Source organism: Gobio gobio (genome assembly GCF_949357685.1).
Source record: "Gobio gobio genome assembly, chromosome: 17".
In the NCBI taxonomy this organism is placed as follows: Eukaryota; Metazoa; Chordata; class Actinopteri; order Cypriniformes; family Gobionidae; genus Gobio; species Gobio gobio.
This window is the reverse complement of record NC_137110.1, coordinates 14743885-14760669: the sequence shown is the minus strand read 5'-3', so window position 1 is coordinate 14760669 and position 16785 is coordinate 14743885. Positions and strand designations below refer to the sequence as shown.

Genomic DNA, 16785 nt, shown 5'->3' with positions numbered 1-16785 from the left:
ACAGTAGCGTAGTAGGCCTAACTATTCAGCTACAGCTCTGCACATTTCAAAAACTAGGCAGTTTATTCCTAATAAGAATATTTATTGTTGTCAGCCACTATAACATTGTAAATACACTGTTTGTACATTAACACTGCACTGTGCTTACAATACAGGTAAATAAAATAATGATTAAATTAAAATGTGTTGTAAAGTTCAATTAAAACTGTACTTAAATGTAAAACAAAAACTTTACTAAAATAAAGATTAAATTAAAAAGTATGATTTAACATTCATTTATTTAGTGATTCCTCTGCGTACCACTAGAGGCAGCCTCGTACCACACTTTGAGAACCACTGGTAATAAAAACATAACTGTACATTATGTAAGGTCTTTATACTCCACTGAAAACATAGTTATGTATATCATATTGCATTTCTGTCAATAGATCCCCATAAATACTACACACTGCACCTATAAGCATATCTTTATCTCTATTTCAATACCTTCTGTAATTATACAAAAAAAGAAGAAATAAAAGAACTGAAATAACAACAAACTCTTACAAATGGTTTTATTTTCATAAAATACAAAATCTCTCTAGACTTCAAGCATATGACAGTGAGCGAACTGATGATGAGGTTATGGATCAGCGCCAGAGACGCAGCGGAAGCCCAGGTTAGAGGCAGAACTGTCCGGGGTATTCTGACTACGGGCTGCACACCTGTATCTGTAGCAGTAAGACTACAGAAAGAGAAAAATGTGTTTACATGTATGTAAATAAGTTAAATAAAAGCTTGTTATTACAGAGTGCATATATGTGCAGACAAAATATTGGGGTTGGTAAAAGAAGTCTCTTATGCACACCAAGGCTGCTTTTATTTGATCAAAAATACAGTAAAAACAGTAATATTTAAAATAAATGATTTCTATCTTAATGCATTTTAAAATGTAATTTATTCCTTTGATGTCAAAGCTGAATTTTCAGCAGCCATTACTCCAGTCTTCAGTGTCACATAAACCTTCAGAACCCATTCTAACATGCTGATTGGTGATCAAGAAGCATTTCTTATTATCAATGTTAAAAACGAACTGCATTATATTTTCATGGAAAGCATGATACATTTTATTTTTCGAATTCTTTAAATGAACAGAAAGTTTAAAAAAAAAGCAGCATTTATTTGAAATTGAAATCTTTTGTAACATAAAAAATGTCTTTCAATCAAATTTTGGTGAAAAGGTATTAATTTATTAAAAATATATATTTTTAAATCTCACTGACCCCAAGCATTTGAATGGTAGTGTACTTCCAGTAGTATTTTTATCTGACAAAAAATATCCCAGCGCCTCAATAACCCTGGTGTACGCATGTCAGTCATATATTAGAAGGCTTTGTGTGTTTTACCTTGTGGCACATGTAGGATCCTCCTTTCTTGACTCTGTCCGTCCCTGATTCTGGTCCTTTCTTTGGAACAAATTAAGGCATTGGTATAAGGGGTTAACATTCCCTTTTGAGTATAAAGAAAGAACTTAAGTGTGTATGTGTGTGTGCATGTTTCCTTATTATTGCAAATGAGCCTTACAGGATTATATCCGTCTTCTGCAGTGTGATGTACATTCCACCAGTCTGCTGTCCACTCCCATGCGTTCCCCACCATGTCATACAGACCAAAGCCATTGGCAGGAAATGACATCACCTGCCCAAGACATCACTTAAAATGTATTTAGAGTGGATATACACAAGTCTATACACCCCTGTTAAAACAGCTTGTTTTTGCGATGTAAAATAAGAGGGGGAAAAAAAGTCATAAAAAAACAACACAAAAAAAACCTTTAATGTAAAATTTACAGCCTATGGTATGCCACTGAAAACTACAAATGACCAAATTCAGAGAAAATAGTTAAAAATAAAAACTTAAAATAAATGTAAACACTTTATCATTTATAATTGGGTGAGGGCTGAAAAAAAATGAATTGCACAGGCGGTACCCTCTAAATTTAACAAATGTAGGCTGCATTTGACAAAAGCATTGTAAGTAGCCTTGTTTTTAAAGTATACTACACAACGGATGCGCGCGGAGGATCGCGTTCGACACATGCGCAGTAAAAAAGTGTCTATGCTCTACAAGACATCGGAGGGCAGCACTGAGTCCTGTCATCAAAGGGACATTTGCTGGGCATGATCGGAGAAGAACTGTAGTGGATCCACCTTTGCAACATAGTTTGGAAGAAACACTGAAGAATCAAAAATTCTCTCTTTTTTTTCAAGCGTGTTGTTTTTAAACCGGTCTTTGCACACTCTTCTTCGACGGCTGAACACTGTGCTCAATACTGTGTGTATTGCCACCTAGTGGACTCTTCTGTACTGCTGGCGCATGCGCTGTTGCACGCGGACCGTCCGCGCGGTCTCAAAATTCCCTCCGAATGACGAAAATTAAGTCATGCGGGCGGTGCACGAACGCGGACGGCCGAAGTATAACCGGGCCTTTAGTTCAGGGGTGTGCACCCTTATGCGGTTAGTTTATACATGTTTTTTTATATTTATGAAATGTGTCACTTTGGTTTTCAGTGGCATCGCATAGGTTATAAATTTTACATTAAAGGTGCAAAAGTTCTGATATGATTTATCTTGGTTTCATTTTTTACATTACAAAAAAAGCTTCTTTAACAGGGATGTGTAGTACTTTTTATAACCAATGTACATGCTAAACACCTGCAGTCAGTGCTTTAACTTCTCTTCTCTCAATTTAAAAACACACAGAGGTTGACCTGTAAATCAGGATAAAGGGCTACTGTAAATATCTATGATTTTAAATAAAATGATAAACAAGACAATCTTTTGTATTTCGTCTGCTAATTCATGCTTTGTGTTACCGGTGATGTGTTAGCATAGCCGTCCTCTGCTGTGTTGTGATTGGGGAAATCTCCCTGCCACAGGTTAGCATAATGCTGCCCTTTAGGCATTAGTTTATTTCCCCACGGGTACAGCCTAACAAGAGGGATAGCGGGAGAATATGTAAAAAAAAAAAATACTTTAAAATGGACACAAAGTATGAAGACTCAGACACAAACGCACCTTTCCTGAAGACCCCCTCTACAGGCCAACTCCCACTCAGCTTCAGTAGGAAGTCTGCGTTTGGCCCAGTGACAGTACGCCTGTGCGTCAGCCCATGACACATGCAAAACAGGGTGATTCATCCTAGACACAAACACAGAAATCATATTTAATATGACTTCTACACAGGTATACAACTTAAAAACAGATAAGCATGTCATCTGTTTATAAAGTGTAATAGGTGTTGTATTGCAGTTATCCACTGCTTGCTCATGTGATGTTGCTTACATATATATATATATATATTTTTTTTTTTTTTGTGCTTTGTACCTGTGCTCTATGGTTGAATCTGGTCCTTCTGGGTGTCTCCAGTCTGCACCTTTTACTGGTGACCACCAAGGAGCAGCAGCCACCTACTGACCATGAATATACATAGACAATCTGTAACGCAGCCAGTTATCTATAAATGCACATACTGTTCAGTCTTGGCTATATTTGGAGATTAGAATATCTAGCTCTCATTTCTAAAACAAAGGTTGACTATATTTGTAGTTAATCTTTTACTTTTTATTTGCCCTTTCAAGGCATTGTTTTCCCTGCCCCCCTTTGAATTAATTTCAAATCAAATTTTACACTGAAATATATTTGGGTATTATATTTGGCAATTAACTTTTTTTCAATATTAAGATTTTAGGTTTAAAATATATACATGTAACCGAAAGTGTATATTTTAGATGCTCTAATTAGTCGTCATATCTGGGGGTTTTTGTTAGTTTTTTGACCATTTCGAGTCTCAATTGACCTTTTTTCAGATCATTTGTATATATGTACTAATAGTTATTAATATAATAATCCTGCAGCATGTTTTTTTATATATTACAAACCTTTAAATATAAATAAATAAATGTACAACCAGCTGCCAGAAAGAAAGAAAGAAAGAAAGAAGTGTATGTGTACACGTTTCTCACCGCATGTGACAGAATGCTCTTCACCTCCTCACTCAGCAGTCCCTCAAAAACAAAAGAGTCTCCAAAACGCTCAGCCTGTAGATACAGATAGCAGATTGAGCGAGCATGTGTTCTGATTATTTGTCTTAAGGCCCTGTAAATGGTTGTTATTTAAATTAAGGCATTGGTATAAGTGGTTAACATTCCCTTTTAAGTATAATGAAAGCCTCATTAACAGTAATGTTCGTACATTTTGTAAAATGCTATAAAATCAAGAATCTGTGATTAATTAATTCTCTTGAACCATTATTTAACTGACAATAGTACAAAGAAAAGATTGACCAACTTAATTGTATTTTGTAAATATTATTTTATTTAACTTTTTATTTTTATGACTGCAACACACTCCCAAAAAGTTGGGACATAGGCAAAGTAAAAGTGAAAATATTATAGAATATCCAAGTTAAACTGTTTTGGAACAGTCCAAAATAGGTAGGTGAATTGGTAATACTGTAGGGTGATGGTATTGTTATTGGGTTAAAAAAAAAAAGAGCATTCTGCAAATGGGGTTGTACCTCTGTGATGTAGCCTGTCTGGTTGGCGAAGTGTTGAAACTGCTGGTTTGTGACCTCATGTTTTTCAATGTAAAAAGGGTCCAGCCACACTCTCCTCTGCGGCCCCTCTCCATCCTGTGGTATTCCTGGATCATCCGTTCCCATTATAAACCAACCTCCCTGCAGAAGCACCAGCTACACACACATACACACAACATTCAGATTGTTTTCTTTAACATTTGATGCAATAGTTTATGAAAATATTCATCATCATCATGTCTTTCTCATGGATAAGTTTCTTTTCTGAGAAGTTATTAATAGCAGGATGTCCATGTTGTTCTTGTCCATATAATGAAAGTGAATGGTGGTCAAGGCTGTTATTTGAGTCTGTTCCACACAAAACAACATTATTTACGACGTAGGGGAGAGTGGGGTAAAGTGAGAATTTGCTCCCTTCCAAGCGAGCTAAAATGATATATCAGTAAATTTGACACATTTCCCATTAATTCGGGATGTTTCCTAGCAATGGAAATTATCAGAATGTATTCAGGACGAAGGTCAGTGAAAATATGATTATTTTTAAAAAAGTCATCTTGTGTCTCACTTTACCCCAGCTTAGGGGTAAACTGAGACAGAACCAGAGAAATCAAAGGGGTAAAGTGAACCACTTACTTTTACCACTCTGAAACTACCATAACAACACATGTTTTAACAGTTAGAATCCTGACAGCTTGCTTGACAACCACACATTCCAGAACTAATGTCGAACTAGTAACAGAATTATGGGGATTGGTCAATGAAGCACTTTTTTTTTCCCTAAACACTTGCAGACATCCCAACCTGCAAAAAGTCATTTCAGGGCGGTATCCTGAGATCCTCTAGATTCCGGGAGATTTTAACTAATTTGCAGGCATCAGGGAGCTTCCGGGATCTTCCGGGAGACTTGGGATGTCTGCTGACTTGAAAGTAACAAAATGCAATACAACATAATATAATAATTCAAAATGTTGTAATTAACATTCAAATGACAGATAGAACCCGTTAGATTAGAACTCAGTTTGGGGGTCAGAACACAGCACCCCGTTAGAGACAGCTGGGGTGTCAGAGGCAAAGGACAATCAGAACCATCTAGAACAGCCTGGGACTCAGAACACAGAACTAGACCCACCCGGATTAGAACATCAGCCTACTGTCACACTCTACAACTAGGCCTACTCTACATTCCTGAAGGTTACAGGGAAAGATGAGGAGTTGCTCTCTATGTGTGGTTCCTCCAGTCCAGGCCTTTTAGGTTGAGGCAGCTTCTTCACCACATCACTTGTAGGAACATGTGCCCCAGGTTGTCTTCCTGGTGTATTGCCTTGGCATGATGGCTTATGACATTAAAAATAAAACATATACATGTAATATTACATTAAAATACGTTTAAGACTAAACTTAACTTGTGCCTCATGTCTCACTTTACCCCACAGCATTTGTCTCACTTTACCCCACTGCCACATTTTTTGAAAAAAACTATCTCTCTTAGCAATTCAGGCTAATCTTCCGCAAGCATCATCACATGGTTTTATATGTTGGTAGTTCATCAACATGTGTAATATAAGTTTTTTCTACCTAAATCAATTTGCTTTGGCACAACAGTTGATTAGGTTGACAGCAAGAAAATGTACTTTTACTTTCAATTTTTTTTTAAATTTTGTGAAAAAAAAAAACATGCTTGCCACATCGCCATGAGGTCCTCTCCATCATGGCCGAGGGAAATTGGAGGGCCTTGAAAACATAATTGTCAAATGACCACAAATATGTTCTGTTGACTAGATTACCCGATGTCTTACATTAGGCTACCCCGTTCTCCCCTAGAAAGTATTTTACTTGTCTAGCCTATTGATAAGCGAATGTGATGATAACAAACCTACCTTAGTGAGTACATCAGGCTCTATCGTGTGTGGACTTTCGTTTGCTGTTTTAGAGTATATATGGCCATCATGATGTTCCAGTTTGTTTTCATAACTCACATCAACAGCAACCTCCCTTTTCAGTCCCTGACAACCACAATCCGCGCCCTGCGACTCCGACTGCGGGCTCTGTTCGAGCACGATGTCGCTTACATCACAATGTGCTGCCAAAATGCATAGAAATAAAACCACAGAGCTGTTCAACATTGATGCCATAGCCAGTTTAAACTCTGCTCATGTTGAACTGCACGTCCGGCGAGCTATGGTCATGTGATCAGTCAGCTGACATGTGTCTTTCTGAAACGATCGAGTTCAGCCTGAGTTCATCTTACATTTCTAAAAGCCATCCGTTAATACGTTCCCATTCATCTTAATTGCAGTGACCGTGTAACATACATATGCTTTAGTAACCCAGTTCGGGTGTTGTGCTGAAATTGGTGACTAGAGAAATCTGTGACTAGAGGTCGCTGTTAAATGTTGTCTTTTTAGACAAGTTGTCCGAGTGCAATATTTGCTCTATCATTACTATTGTATCATTATTATTTTCAATTTGCGTTTTACTTCTGGTAATTATGTTAATTATGCATCAAATAATTAAATAAAACGATCATTTTCATCACATTTGGAATTATTATTATTATTAGGGCTATCTGTAATGTTTTTCAAATTCACTCTTTTGATGTCTAAATTTTTCTGTATTTCCTATTTTTGAAAGCATTTGATTGCTTTAATATGAACATCTGCTGATAGGTTCAGCAGGGTCACATAATCCGACAACAGCATTATGGCTGCCATTATGGTTACCCTATGGTTTCACACAGAATGAATGCAGTGTTATCCAAATTCACTCCTATAATGTCTAACCTTCTGTATTTTAGAAATCATTTTGGTCTGATGTGAACAGCTGCAGATAAGCAGCGGTCACAGAATCTAACGAGGTAACATTACAGGAGGTGACCAAATCTGTCCCCTTCAATTTCACACAGAATGACTTTAATGTTTTTCTAACTCTGATATATAAACCTCTCTGTTTCATACTCTAGAAATCATTTGGGTCTGATGTGAACAGCTGCAGACAACAGCAGTGTCACAGAATCTGATAAGGCAGCGTAACAGGCTGATGAATGTTTCCTCTCGTTCACATAGAATGACTTTAACGTTATCCAAATGAACAGATATGAAGGGTCACCACATCCGACAACACAGCATTTGAGGTTGCCAAAATCTATATTCCTCCTTCTATTTCACACAGAATGGCTTATTTGTTTTCCAAATTAACTCTGGTGATGCCTAAAATTCTCTCTTCTGCATTGCGAATGTAAACCTCAACAGACACAGCAGGGTCACAAAACAGCTTCAATGTTAATGTTTAATAATCAAAGTTCATTCTGGCGATGTCTAAACTTTTCTCTTCTGTAGCCTATTTCAGAAGTCATTTTGGTCTGCAGATACAGATCGGTATCTGACATGGCAGCACAACATATTTCCAAAATCTGTTATCCCATTTTGGGTCTCACTTTAGCCTGTATAAAATGTATTTAGCCAATATGTACATTGGACTACTATGAACATTTAAATTAGCCCACAAATTACATTACATTGTAGCCTACTTATATTTAATAAATATCACATTTACTAAAAATGTTATACTAGGTAGCCTAAATTTAATTACCAATTTACAATGGCAGTGGGATAAGTTGTAACAACAGCATTAGCAGACAAATAGACTATCAAAATTTGGGTAACACTTTATTTTACAGTGTCCTTGTTACATACATTACATGTACTTACTTTCCATAGTAATAACAGTAAATTTACACTATAACAATGACACCTTAAAATAAAGGGTTACACTGTCTGTGTAATTATGCATTTAAGTACTGTGTAATAATAATTAGCTACATGTAGGCCTACTACTTACTATAGGGTTATGGTCAGGATTTGGTTTAGGGTTAGTTGCATGTAATTATGCATAATTTAGTTATACAGTAGGCTTGGGTAACTACATGTAAATGTGTAACAAGAATACTGTAAAATAAAGTGTTAGCCTACTAAATAAAGTGTAACCAAAATTTGTCACATCACTCAGGTTAACACTACTTTTTTGCATTATTTGGCTATAAATGCAGTTTCTATTTATAGTCTCTATAGACTCTGAACTAAATTAGTCAAATAGTCAAATGAAAGGGAATTTCTGGGTCTTGTAGTTCTTCAATGCCGCAGATTATTGAAATAACCGTGGCGTGGCACCCATGGAACACAATTTCCCAGAAACCCATCGTACTCCGCTGTTTACAGAGTCACTCGGCAAGCCGAAGAAAGTCGAACATCGGGGCGATGGACCGCTGCTGGACTGTATGAAGAGTCAGGATAATAACTTTCTCAAACAGAGGACGCAACGTTTGAGAAAATATAGCGGACACGTTTGCTCCAACTTCGTCAGAGAGAGGTGAGATATAGGGTACACTATAATGAATGGATTACTAAGAGGTTTGTTGAGGAATGATGCTTTATTAAATATTTATCTTATCTGCGGGAGAGCATCGCGCGCGCCCTATTGAACCCGCCCCTAGGTTAGAAAAACTGCCATGAGAAACTGACGTAGTCCATAGAAAGATACATTAAAAAAAGATATGAACTTAGCGAGGAAGACACAAGTGTGTCAGTTGAGCCGGTGTTGAAGTTTTGTTTATACATTTTAACGCAACTGTCCAAAACAATGTTATGAAGAAGTCAAGAAAAGGTTTGGTGCCGTTAGTTTAATCGCATAACTTATCGGGCACGCATTCATAAAAATCTCTGCTTTTCATAAATGCGTTTGCTGGATAGCGTTTATAGAGGGCTTATTCTGATTTCTGTCTTTTTTAGTTTTGACATTGCTGACATGGGTAGAAATATGAGTTGTTAGTTTCTGTTTTCCAGACGGTCGATCTGCCGATTTTCAACAGATGGAACAGAATCTACATTTTGTGTTTTACAATAGTATCAGACGAAGCTGTAGCTACTTAACGCAATAAGTAAAATAGCCTAAATAGTTTTCATGTAAAACAAGATGCTTTTTGCTTTACAGTTGAGTTAGCTGGAGCGAAAATTATTCACATGCAAATCCCTCCTCCGCTCTCTCTCTCTCTCTCTCTCTCTCTCTCTCTCTCTCTCTCTCTCTCTCTCTCTCTCTCTCTCTCTCTCTCTCTCTCCACATTTACGGTTTGGATGGCTAATCATTTGTTAATCAAATCTAGTAGTTACAGGAAGAATCTGGTGACGAGACAGGCGTCAAATGAGTTACATGGAACTGTTACAGTCAGTATGCCCACAAGTTCAGTGTCTTATTGTCATACAGTAGCCTTATTGTTATACAGTACATTTCCATGTCCCCTATCTTAGTATGTTGATTAAACCATATTTTTTTTAGGTGACCATAGGGATGATAGGGATTATAAATTATTTATCCATGCACATTTTTTTTTCCTCAAATTCATGAGAACCTTGATATCTTTAATCAAAATAATGTCCCCCTCCTTGCAACAACATCTCTGATGATCATTCTCTGATGTCATGTTTAGTGGCACGAGGGCGGGACATCCTGTCATTCACTTGAGATCACAGCAATAGCAAACCATAACGATCCAAGTCAAATCTTGCCCTATATTTTTTCTTGTTCAATAAGCCGTTTCACTCAGATATACATCACAATAGAGAAGAAAAGACGATCACGACTTCCATTTCATGCTGACTTTAAAGGTAGGGTAGGTAAGATTTGGTTAAAAAACTTTTTTGCCAAATTTGCTTAAACTTTCTTTATATATCAATACATAATTAAAATTTAAGTACTCTGAAAAAGAAAGTATAAAGATTGAGTGTCTGTAGACCTCTCACGACTGTTTTAAAGACAGCTCATTATTTCCATTCACTCCACCTTCTCCCTTCTGGGCTCTTTCCAAAGCCACGCCCCCAAAACACATGAACGCGCTACGCCGATCGCTCAGCTGGAAGACGCATTATTTACCCGAGACGAGCGGAGAAGAAGTGCATGTAGTGACATCATGTCAGAATCACATGAAATAAAAAATCTAACTTTATCATTATGAATATAAACAAATAAGATGTCTTTTAGTAGTCACTATCAAGCTAGAATAACGATACAAAGTTTAAAATACACACACAACACAGTGTCTACGACACACACAGATACAAGATAAAAACATCAGTAAACATAGGTAGAGAATATAAAAAGAAACCAAGGGCCGAAATAAACGTGCAGGTAAAGTTCTCGGTGAACATGGTAAAAGAGTTTAGACAGGGTAGTAGCTAAAGCTATCTTAGTTCTAAAAAAAGTTCCTGGATGCGGTGTACTAGCTTTTACACATGCATTTTGTTATTTAAAGTTACATTTTGCGAAATTCAACACGACAGCGATCAACATGAGCTAAGCATATTGAGTATTTATCATCTCTACTAATGGCTCGCTAAGTGTATAACATTGTAACTTTATGCTAAGTAATGTTATGTTAGCTATATTAGGCAGCTACGTGTGCTAGTGATACATGCTTCATGAAAACATAAACCAAAAAAATTTATAATCAAAATGAAAGATTACCTGTCCAGCAGAAATACACCCTTTTGAACTCTTCAAATCAAACGGGTGCGTCAGGGTTGCCAGGTTTTCACAACAAAATCCGCCCAATTGCTACTCAAAACTAGCCCAAAACAAGCCCAATCGTGTTTCTCCGGTAAAAATCGCATATGGGGGGTAAAATATGTGTTTTTTTGGTAGGGCTGCCTGCTAAAATTCGCAAATCCCGGGGCAAAATATCACATAATTGGGGTCGCTTCAACCCGTGGACATGAAAAACAGCCCGTGGCAACAGTGTTGAAGTAGCCCGACTTGGCAACACTGGGGTGCGCGCATGTGGGCAGATCCTGTAGCAAAAGGGGTGGTAGCCATGGTAGCGAGAGAGAGTGACAGTCGCCCAAGCCAATCACTTGTTTCGTCTCGGACGAAAATAATGAGCGGTGTTTATTGCAGATTAAAAAGTCTAGAGTCACTCGATTTTTATACTCTCTTTTTCAGAGTACTTACATTTTAATTATGTATTGACATATAAAGAAAGTTTAAACAAATTTGGACAAAAGTGCTTTAGATCATTCTTACCTACCCTACCTTTAAAGCCACAATATGTAATTTTTTGCTGCTAGAGGTCGCTTATTCAAAACAAAGGCGTAGCTTGATGACAGAGAAATATCCAGAGAAACGCTGAGTTTTATTTCACAGAGCTTTTATTATGCCGCAGACGACTGCTTACGCTTCTTCTGGTCATGCGTAGGGTAATACAGCGCTGTTTTATCATATTAGATACATTTGAGTCTGTTGAAAGTAATGTTATAATGCTACTCTGTGCGTTCGCTCGGCGGCTACTATGATACACTTGTTCACACTGCAGTGAGCTAGAGCGATATTAGGCATGGTACAACATGGTACTTGCAGTAAATCAAGAAAACAAGATTTAAACAATAAGACTAACTGTGTTGAGCTATAGGCTAAACAATGATCAGTTTTCTGTCGATGAATGTATCCAAACAGCTCACCTGTCTAATAAAACACATAATATAGTAAAGCATTTTTGGTGTTTCCATGGTTTCTACAAAATAAACCCGCAAATGGCGCAAGGGTAATAGTCTATGACATACCCTGACGTGCACCTCTCCAAAAAAGTAACCGCATCAATTCTACGCAGACCGCAAGCGCTGTGATTGGTCTGCCAGAACCCCTCCCTCAGGTCAATAAATGAATAAAACAAATCTGCGATAGGAGTGTGTGTGTGTCCAGAAATGGGATGATAGTTTCATCCTTACATCTGCTACATAACACAATATTTTGTAGTCCAGAGATACTTGTTAGTGAATCAATCTAGATCCGCTGAGTGTGTGTGAGCTCTTGATGGTCTAGTGGTAGAATTTTTGTTAAGCGTGCCAGAGGTTCTGGGTTCTAATGTACACAACAAGCTGCTTCTTCTTCGGCTTTTGCCTTGATACTGTGGGTTACACCATCAACATGCCCGTGGACACTGCTTACTAGCGGTCGGCATGTGTAATTGCACATTGACGCAGACAACAACGCAGAAGCAGGGCTCGACATTAAGCCTGTTCACATGCTTGTCCTTCGGACAAGTCAATCTGTCATTCACTTGTCCGAGTAAAAAATTAGCTTGTCCGGATTTTTTGTGTGTGAATATAATCTATTCTGAAGCAATATTCTAATCAGTGTTCAATCAGCTTTGACATATTTAAATATGCATATTAGTGATATTTTTTTACCTTTTTATAAAGGGAATTCTTCCATAATCTTATTAAATATAGGCTATGCTTCAGCTTTCATTTTATATTTTTTTATTTGATCTGTAAATTAAATTAGAATAAGACACTATAGCCTGTTACCAATCAAATTATTTACACTGAAAAATTACAACTGCATTAAATAATGTTATGAGATTATTTTAAATATTTTTGAATATACAAATAAGAAATGTTGGAAAGATGAAACTAAACCACCAGTAGGTGGCAGCAGGTGACTGTCTTAATGAGTGAGTCATTGAGTCGTTTCGTTCATACGGCTGATTCATTCAAGAATTAGGCGGTCTTTTACGAATAGGTCATTGAATCTTTGATTCAACCGATTCATTCAAAACGCTGAATCATTCACTAACACGCTGTTGCTGTGAGATGCGTTACGTTTTTTGTGATCTTTCTTTGGAACTATTTTCGCTACTGAAATATTGCATCTAAAATGTAAGTGACTTAATGTTAATTAATTGTTTATGGAACTGGCGTATGAAATCTGCGTCATTTTCAGTCGTGATGGTATTCAGGAAAACAACACTCTTGTTTGTGTGATGTTGCTTAACTGTATCATATGTTATAAATATAAAAACTACACAATTTTAACTATGTATGTTAACTGAGTTTCTTTGTATGAGCGGCACTCATTTGTTTTCAATTTTCTCCTCAAGAGGCTGCGCTAGCCTCAACAGCTCAAGCTTGTTAACGTCAGTTCGTTTTAAATTATTATACACTATCGATCGCCACCTACACTGAATGCAGAATCATTATTGCACTTTGGTGATTCCCTAGTTATTTTTTGTTTTGACGTTTTAACCAGGTCCGTCGGGCAAGTAAAATTCTCTTTCACTTGCCCCTTCAAAAAATCCACTTGTCCCGGACAAGTGGACAAGCGTTAATGTCGAGCCCTGAGAAGTATAAATGGAAACCGAACTTGCAGCGAAGAGGATACAGCGTAGGTCCGACACAGAAGTATAAATCAGCCATAATAGGTGACGCACAGACACGGTCCATGTCCTGGTTAAAATAGCTTATTTCTCTGGATTTAAGCTTTCTTGGAAACATTTGGGATAGTTTTAGTACACAAGTCAACAAATATAACATTGTTCTAGTGGTTTTTGGATAAATTGATCCAAAAATCTTACATATTGTGCCTTTAAGTCTGAAAGTCTGCAGTATACTTTAGACAAATGCTTGTTTGGGACACTGTGTAACAGGAACGACCTCTGAGTACTGTGAAGAGACCTGCTTAAAGCAAATCAAAGAATGGTCAAGAATCAGTTTCTTTTTTTTTTATTCTGGCAGCTATGATATTTTTATTCTGGCAGTTATGAAGTATTATATATAAAACAGGTTAAGTACTTCTAGACAATCATTTTGGCTTATTTCAATTTTAATTTAGCACTTCAGAAGAGTCTCTTTATTTAAATTTGAATCCATTTGTGTCTTCCTGTTGTATTTTGTATTTATATATGCATTCAAATTTAACTTGCCGTGTTTTGTCAGTTGTAAATTTGACACTGAATGTGTATTTTTAGTATCCAATGCACTGGACTTGGAATAGGTGTCCAGTCAGTTAAGTTAATAAATAACTTGCCAACTTGTAATTTGGCAGCTTCTTGTTATCGAAACTCGGTGGAGGAATGAGATTTTAGGATGAACTGAATTTGAACTGAGAACGTGAAAAGGCCCATGCATTGTGTAATAATGCATATTTAGGATGGATTCAGCTGAAACTGTAAATGAAAAATAGTCAAGCAATCAGTTTTAGAGTCCTCCACATGTTTGTCTTTCTTTGCATCATGGGTTACCAATGATTGAATATTTGATATTTTCAGTCACATGCTATTTAGTTCATATCAGACAGTGGGCCGCTTGTAGTTTTAAGCAAATTATGTTGTCTTTGAAGACATCGAATTGGTTTAGACATGAATATTATTTTTTGTTTTAGTGGAAACATTCTGCTTAAAGAGCTCTGCACTGCAGAGCTATACATTTATGTGTTCTATTTGAAACTCTTTTGTTTTTCTATTATGTACTGTAGAGAATGACACTTCTAACCACACATCATATATGTGTTGCTTTAAATGTGTAAACCTATATGTCTTTACCTCCTGTTAGGCTTGTTTGCTTAATGATAAACCTGTGCACAGACACAGTCATGACTCTTTGACCTCTGACCTCTGCAGGTGGTGGAGTGGTTGCCATGGTGGATAAAATGTCAAGTTTCCTACACATTGGGGACGTGTGCTCCCTTTATGCTGAAGGCTCTACCAGTGGCTTCATAAGCACTCTGGGGTGAGTTGATTGACACTGCCCGTTATGATATTATGGAATGCACATGTTCATTAAATGTAATTGAAAGCGGATCAGCGGATATTATGAGCAGGATATTTTAAATGCAATTGTTCCATGAGTAATTATTACAGCAAATTGAAACCTAAACTGATTAACAAGCAGAACCAGCTCATTTATTAGAGACCTTGTTTTCCATTCATTCACCCCCCCACCCCTCACCCCCCTGAAGCCTGAGTGATGTGCGTTCTTCCGTGGAACACAAAATATGTTTTAGCATAGTGTACAAACAACTTGATTTTTACCCTCTTCATCAATAAATCTATCCTATGACTTCAGAAGACTTCTTATATAGTCATATGGACCACTTTTATGATACTTTAAAAACTTGTGTTTGCATTTTTTAAAGCATCTGAAAATAGCATGGAAAAAAGCAACTAATACAAAGATTCCTCCTTTTGTGTTCCTCATAAGAAACAAAAGTTTAACAGGTTTGGAATGACAAGAGGATGACTTAATAGTGACAGATTTTTTCATATTTGGGTGATCTAACCTTTTGAAGGTCAATACTGCATGAAGTTTGCTGTGAATGCTAATCTTTGATGTGTGGATAAGAATAACCAGCTGTCAGCAGTTTAACTCTGTTTATGTGTGTGTGTGTGTGTCCGTGTTTTTGGCTGACTGGTCGTGGAATTTGGATTACGTCCAGTAAGCTGCTGCTTTGGGCCAAAAAAGGCTAAATACAGACACACACTTGCAAATGAACACCATTATTTACTTAGTCAAACACACAGATGTTCAGACTAACCAAAAGTTAAAACTTCTACAAAATAACACTCTTGTTTATTTCAGGTTGGTTGATGACCGATGTGTTGTTCAGCCAGATGCAGGGGACTTGAACAACCCACCCAAGAAGTTCAGGGGTGAGTGAGTGTGTGTGTGTGTGTGTACATGGTTTTCTATTCTGGTGCGGACTTTAACCTGATTGCACACTGACTCATGGGGACTCGTGTCACCGGGGGGGCCTAAATTGAGGTCTCCATGAGGAAACAAGCTTATAAATCATACAGAATTAGTTTTTTTGAAACTGTAAAAATGCAGAAAGTTTTGTGTGATGGGTAAGTTTAGGGGTAGGGTTAGTATACAGTAAGGGGATAGACTATACAGTTTGTACAGTATAAAAACCATTATGTCTATGGAGAGTCCCCACTAAGATATTAAAGCAGACATGTGTGTGTTTGTGTGGATGTTACACTGGTTTATTTTCAGTTAAGACAGGAAGTTCAGTTACTTAAACTGGACTTTGAAGTCAAAGATCACATGATGTACCCTAGAGAAAAGTTTGTCATTTATGAAAACCACTTAATTTAGCTTGTCATTCTTCATTCTTAGGATTTCTTATAACACTGTCTTCCAAAACTTGTAGTCTAAAATCTTTGACCGCATAAATCAGTGTAGAACAGTCTGATCTAATTTCTGTTGACATTTACTTTGCTGTGGAAATTGTTACCAACACAGAAAGCACAGATCTACTTAGTTAAAGGACTTGATAAAGGATTGTACTTCTAATAAGGCTGCAACCAAGATTGTGTGTGGTTGAGGCTGACTGCCCTCTAGACTCACATCACTTAAAATACATCTGCTGGTGACACTGAGAAGCTAC

At 37.1% G+C, this 16785-nt stretch overlaps 3 protein-coding genes across 4 annotated transcripts in view; 1 reads left to right on the top strand and 2 right to left on the bottom strand.

Moving 5' to 3' along the window:
• chchd4b (coiled-coil-helix-coiled-coil-helix domain containing 4b) overlaps nt 1–16785 on the bottom strand; it is a 616826-nt gene that overhangs the window by 513599 nt on the left and 86442 nt on the right. The gene's annotated exons all lie outside the window — the stretch shown is intronic.
• On the bottom strand, nt 68–6785 carry sumf1 (sulfatase modifying factor 1). 2 transcript variants are annotated; one of them, XM_079840470.1, is made up of 10 exons: nt 6453–6736; nt 5772–5909; nt 4558–4731; nt 4004–4078; nt 3366–3448; nt 3057–3179; nt 2855–2969; nt 1564–1677; nt 1386–1445; nt 68–724 (listed from the first exon to the last, which is right to left on the bottom strand). In XM_079840470.1, the coding sequence occupies exons 1-10, from the start codon at nt 6705–6707 to the stop codon at nt 623–625; spliced, it is 1239 nt and encodes a 412-aa protein (XP_079696596.1). In that variant the 5' UTR covers nt 6708–6736; the 3' UTR covers nt 68–622. The 2 variants fall into 2 exon arrangements, with proteins under 2 accessions (XP_079696596.1, XP_079696597.1); XM_079840471.1 differs by lacking the exon at nt 5772–5909 and having other exon boundaries at nt 6453–6785.
• itpr1a (inositol 1,4,5-trisphosphate receptor, type 1a) overlaps nt 8812–16785 on the top strand; it is a 44639-nt gene continuing 36665 nt past the window's right edge. The window contains exons 1-3 of the mRNA XM_079840401.1: nt 8812–8940; nt 15017–15125; nt 15975–16045. Of these exons, the coding sequence (XP_079696527.1) occupies nt 15034–15125; nt 15975–16045 (163 nt within the window). The 5' untranslated portion in view covers nt 8812–8940; nt 15017–15033. The remainder of the gene's footprint in view (nt 8941–15016; nt 15126–15974; nt 16046–16785) is intronic.

What these genes read in the sequence shown, in the direction of transcription:
- sumf1 (XM_079840470.1), bottom strand. Translation starts at nt 6,707, where the DNA reads ATGGCATCAATGTTGAACAGCTCTGTGGTTTTATTTCTATGCATTTTG. An exon ending in AGCCTGATGTACTCACTAAG is followed by an intron (nt 5,910 to 6,452) that starts GTAGGTTTGTTA and finishes TAATGTCATAAG; the next exon opens with CCATCATGCCAAGGCAATAC. An exon ending in GATCCTACATGTGCCACAAG is followed by an intron (nt 725 to 1,385) that starts GTAAAACACACA and finishes CTCTTTCTGTAG; the next exon opens with TCTTACTGCTACAGATACAG.